General features: G+C 37.1%; 1 protein-coding gene across 1 annotated transcript in view; it reads right to left on the minus strand.

Annotated features, from left to right (window-relative positions):
- Nucleotides 1-4,716, minus strand: part of stxbp5b (syntaxin binding protein 5b (tomosyn)) — a 53,034-nt gene extending 48,318 nt beyond the window's left edge. Inside the window, exons 1-2 of the mRNA XM_016545946.1 lie at nt 4,194-4,716; nt 1,158-1,255 (exon numbers count right to left, since the gene is read on the minus strand). Of these exons, the coding sequence (XP_016401432.1) occupies nt 1,158-1,255; nt 4,194-4,343 (248 nt within the window). The 5' untranslated portion in view covers nt 4,344-4,716. The remainder of the gene's footprint in view (nt 1-1,157; nt 1,256-4,193) is intronic.
- Nucleotides 4,717-5,108: the final 392 nt, after the last annotated feature.

A 5,108-nucleotide genomic window follows, 5' to 3' on the forward strand; every position in this document is an offset into this window, starting at 1 on the left:
TACTGCAAACAATGCGCTGTTACTTTAATTCAGCGGTCGCAGCGCAGCAATAGACTCCATTTGGAAACAATCTCTGCTCTGCTGCAGATGCACCGCTCCTGGAATGCACTGCCGGAGCCCAACTGTGTACAGTGTGAACGCTCTGATCCGTTAACATGAGCGCGGAAAAAATACGCACCACATACGCACTGCAAACGGAGTAATGTGAACCTGGCATTATGTGTGTGCGCTGCGAGTGTGCATGAGTGCACGGTCTCCAGGAGAGCGCTGAATGGTTAAACACTGGCAAGAATTAAAAAGTAATGCAATTTATAAACTTTAGTGACGATGTGACACTGCCTCGATTGTGCAAGTGACAATTCCTGTGTCAACTGTGCAGCGTGCAGCTCGCTTATAGACAGACGCGATGTGGTGATTTGAAGACATTTGCGTATTTTGAGAGAGCGCGTGCGCCGTCATTCACTCTCGCTGTTTGTGAAATTACATCTTACACAATGTTTTCAAATTACTTTATAAGTTATCTAATTAAGAAATATGAAGGTGAGTACCTCACCTTCAGCATTATAATGATTTCATTCACGCCGGACAGAGACAGTGCCGCTGCATGTCATGCCAAACCTCTCATGGCAGCGACCAATCAGAGCCCATCGTCTATTTCTGAGGGTGGGGCTTCATAAAAGCAGGAAATGATCAGCGCGTTTCTCAGAGAAGGGACAGAGCGGTGTGGATTAAAGGTAAATAATGTGTTTGTTTGTTTTTTTAAACGAAGCAATAGCACATGTTAGACATGTTAGAGTGTCTTTCTTTCAGTTTTTTTTTGTTTTGTTACTTGAGGTAGTAGCTACTATGATGCTTCTCTAGGGTAAATATTCATATCTCCTGGGGAACAGCAAGGCTCTTAGAAGATGATTTGCCAGAGGATGTTGTTACTTGTATTTTGCAACTTACATAATCATTTGTTTGCATGGAGGTTAGTAAAAACGAACCACACATGCTTTGAACAAGTTAATTACTTTGTGCAACAAGACTTCCAACACAGAAGGGTGGGAGGATTGCCTTTGTTTAAATATACACAAACAACAAGACCGCATCTGACACTTATTTTTCCCCAGGTAAGTTAGGCTGGGTATGTTGCCAGCTCTTCATATAAAGGATACAGTCTCAGGGCTCCACTCTGTGTGCCAATAGCCAGAATTTTCTGCACAGGGTCAAAAGCCATGGAAGAGGGTTGATTTGGAAAGCCATGTCGCACTGTCTGTGAAGCAGAAGATGATTTGCATTAAACTACAAACATGACAATGGTGTTCTTAAAGGCAAAGTTCAGTCAAAAATGAAAATTCTTGCTCACATTTTGAACAAAACCTTTGTTGACCATCAAGAGCACTATATTTTAAGTCTTCTGAAGCCAAAAGAACACTTTGTATGTGGAAATGACGGGAATGTAAGTCATGATTTGCTGATAATAATGTCCGTAACTAAACACACTGCACAAATTTCAGAAATTTTTCTTGTTGCTTTTTTTTTTTATGAAATAACCTAGATTTCAATCTGTCCCTCATACGAAGCAGGGTTATTATCCTTAACTAATACTAAAACCATAGTTTTAAAAATAGTAAAATAACAACTAGCTGAAATAAAATAAAATATAAAAAACTTAATTTATTTTCATTTAGTTTAAGCTGAAATACCATTAAAAAACTAAAATAAAATAAAAATATATAGACACTTAAACAATAATAATAGTGAAAATGACAAAAAATGTACTAAAATTAAAACTGAAAATATATAAATAAAAAATATATAGAATTAAAATCCATTTCAAAATTTTAACAAAAACTATAATAGAATATCAATTATACTAAAATAAAACTGATACAAAGATACCAGATTTCCTCAGAAGACTAGGAATATAAAGCAAGTTTAGAATGCTTTTTTGGAGATTTACAGACATGTTATTGCATGCATGAAGCTCTACAAAAATTGTCTGTTTGTGTTCCATGGAAATACTCCATGAGGATCAGTTATTAACAACAATTTTTTGGCGAAAAACGGAAACATGATTCCATGTCAATCATTTATAGCAAAAGAACCTGTGAAAGACCCGAGCAAAGAAAACATGATGTTGGTTAAACATTGCATATGCGGAAACATCCTTAGGTCAGTGCATATTCATGATATAGCCTAGTTTGATTAAGTCAATATATATGAGGGACGTTGATGGGCCTTGCAGATAATACCAAAACAAAAATGAACAATATATCCAACCACGTGGAGGAACACAAACAAGTAATAACAATTCATGGAAAACACAAATCATTCAAAGCTAGCAAGGCCTCTCTTCTTATTAGTGGCTTTAGTAATTAGGTGGGGGTCGGGGATTCCAATTAGGATTTAATTAGATAGAAATTAAAACAGATATTACAGATGAGGTTCAGACCACAGGATGCTGAGAAGCTGAAGTTGACAGCTGACTAACATCTGAATTACTGTGGTGGTACCATGGTACAGTGATGATATCAAATGTTAACACATTACTTTAATATTTACCATGGTACTGAATGATTACCATATTCTTGTGCTCTGGTATTACAAGGACTTTTTTATTTAGTGAGACTAACTGCTCACTCTGTGGGTAAATATTTGAGTAACACTAGGTTATTGTGGTCGTTTTCTGGGGACAGTCCCGGTTTTTGGTATCCTGTTCCCAAACATGGCCCCATTTATCGTCCCACAAATGTATACACTACAAAAAAAAACAAAAGCCCAACCAATACAGCCTGCTGGTTACCAGAGCATTTGTGTAGTGACTACAATTACATATGCTGAGAACGCATATCTAAAACGCATAAACATACATAAACCAAACCAAATAATAGAGATAGTAAGGATCCATTCCATATCTTTAAAATTCCTTAAAAAGTTGCAATTACTGCATACAGTAGATTCAATCTGAGAAAATGTAAATACTAAATATGTTGACATAAATGTCCAACTTAGTTTATTTTGTTAAGTCATAATTTTGTTATAAACATTGTTTTGAATGGTTATTATTTACTATTTTCATAGCGCGATTGTTGGTGAACCCGTACATATGCTGAGAACGCATATCTAAAATGCATAAACATACATAAACCAAACCAAATAATAGAGATAGTAAGGATCCATTCCATAAGGATCCATTCCATATCTTTAAAATTCCTTAAAAAGTTGCAATTACTGCATACAGTAGATTCAATCTGAGAAAATGTAAATACTAAATATGTTGACATAAATGTCCAACTTAGTTTATTTTGTTAAGTCATAATTTTGTTATAAACATTGTTTTGAATGGTTATTATTTACTATTTTCATAGCGCGATTGTTGGTGAACCCGTTAAAGCCGGTTTGAAACACAAAAATCATAATAATTAAGAAACAAAAACATATAAAAATGTATTATAGATAATACCAAGCGAGATTGATAATTCACCCAAAATGAATTATCAAAATGAATAATTCTGTGTTCAAAAAAGAAAGAAAGAAACTCATACAGGTTTGGAACAACCTGAATAAATGATGACAGAATATACCTTTAATGATATTTTGATCACTTAACTAAACTAGGAAATACTATAATTCTAAAATACCGTCATCACTTTTAAACTGACTTATCTCAGGGATAAACCGTTTAGTTAATACACAGTCAGCGAATTAGAACATGAACTATCCGTTCACACCATAGACTGAATAAAAACAGGTTCACACTAGCAAAGGAGCCGATTTGTTCTACAATCCGAATTAAACTGTATGACTAAACATTAAGCACAGGTATTTCTTGACAGACTAGACTGGCACGACTTTCCATATGACAGAAAGTAGTCTGTCATACTAACTTGAATCAGTTCCGCTCGTTCCAAAAAGTAATTTGCGCGTTAAATGAATTCGTCTTAAAATAACCGCCACCGATTTGTCAACCTTCAACTCTGGCGTCACGCGAGCGATTAATCTCGTGAACCGACTTTTGGGTTATTAATCCAGCCGGTGATGGTTAAAACCGACTCTGAGGTGATTTAACCGAGATGAAAACCGTCGACCGTTGGCAAACTGCTTTTATAAGCGTTCTTCTCGCGCGCATTAGAATATTGAGGTGAGTTGGCGCCACTCCCCCCCCCCTCATCCCCCCGCATGAGATCACAATAACTAATCAATCCCACCTTGCAGAGCTGGAAATGCTCTGACTGCAGGGTCTCCTGAATCATGTCATTCTCCCTGTTTCCCGACTGAGGGGACGCGGCGGCGGAGGAGGAGGAAGAGGACGCCGCAGTCAAGCCGTCCAACACCTTCCTGATATTAAACTTCTTCATACTGCCTCCAGCAAATGCGAAACGAATGCAAAATGTGCATCAACAGAGCGAGCATAAACAGAAGGTGGCGGAGACAGCCACACAAGCGCACTGTTGTTGTATTCGTCCTGATGTCTCACATGTCAGGCAGTGCTGGCAGCCCGTCTCGTGCCCGAGCGAATGTCATGATCCCACGCTCATTTCCTAAACACGGCCACAGGGTCGAATGTCACTTCTTTTTCATTTTAATCGCGACACGGGCAGCGTAATCCAGTTAGAATCGGCCAATCTCGCTGTGTTCCGTTCCCTCCCCTCGGCTGGTTCCCCCCGCTGCTAACGCGGAAACGCAGAGCGCTGCAATCACCGCGACGCGTCTGCGCTGTGGAGGCGACACCCGGATGTGCGGGAGAAACGCACTGACTCAGGTCAGCACGCTTGGCATATAGCAGTTATCTATAATACTAACCTTCGGGAAAGTCAACAGTTCCAACATTAAATGATGATTATAATGAAGATAAGGGCAATCACCCACCCTGATGGCTTTAATCGGTTTCATTTTAGTACACTCAATAATAATACAGTTATATTGAATCAATATAATAAAAGCATCATCAAATAATATTTAATAAAATAATACTATTTAAATTATTATATTATAATTATATATATATATATAATTATAATAACACTGTTATTATTACCGTTGTTGTTGTTATATTTTATAAAATAAATAAATATTATTGAATTGTTAACATTTATTATTATTATTATTATTATTACCTAACA

The sequence above is a fragment of the Sinocyclocheilus rhinocerous genome, unplaced genomic scaffold, assembly GCF_001515625.1.
Source record: "Sinocyclocheilus rhinocerous isolate Xijiao unplaced genomic scaffold, SAMN03320098_v1.1 scaffold853, whole genome shotgun sequence".
NCBI lineage: Eukaryota > Metazoa > Chordata > Actinopteri > Cypriniformes > Cyprinidae > Sinocyclocheilus > Sinocyclocheilus rhinocerous.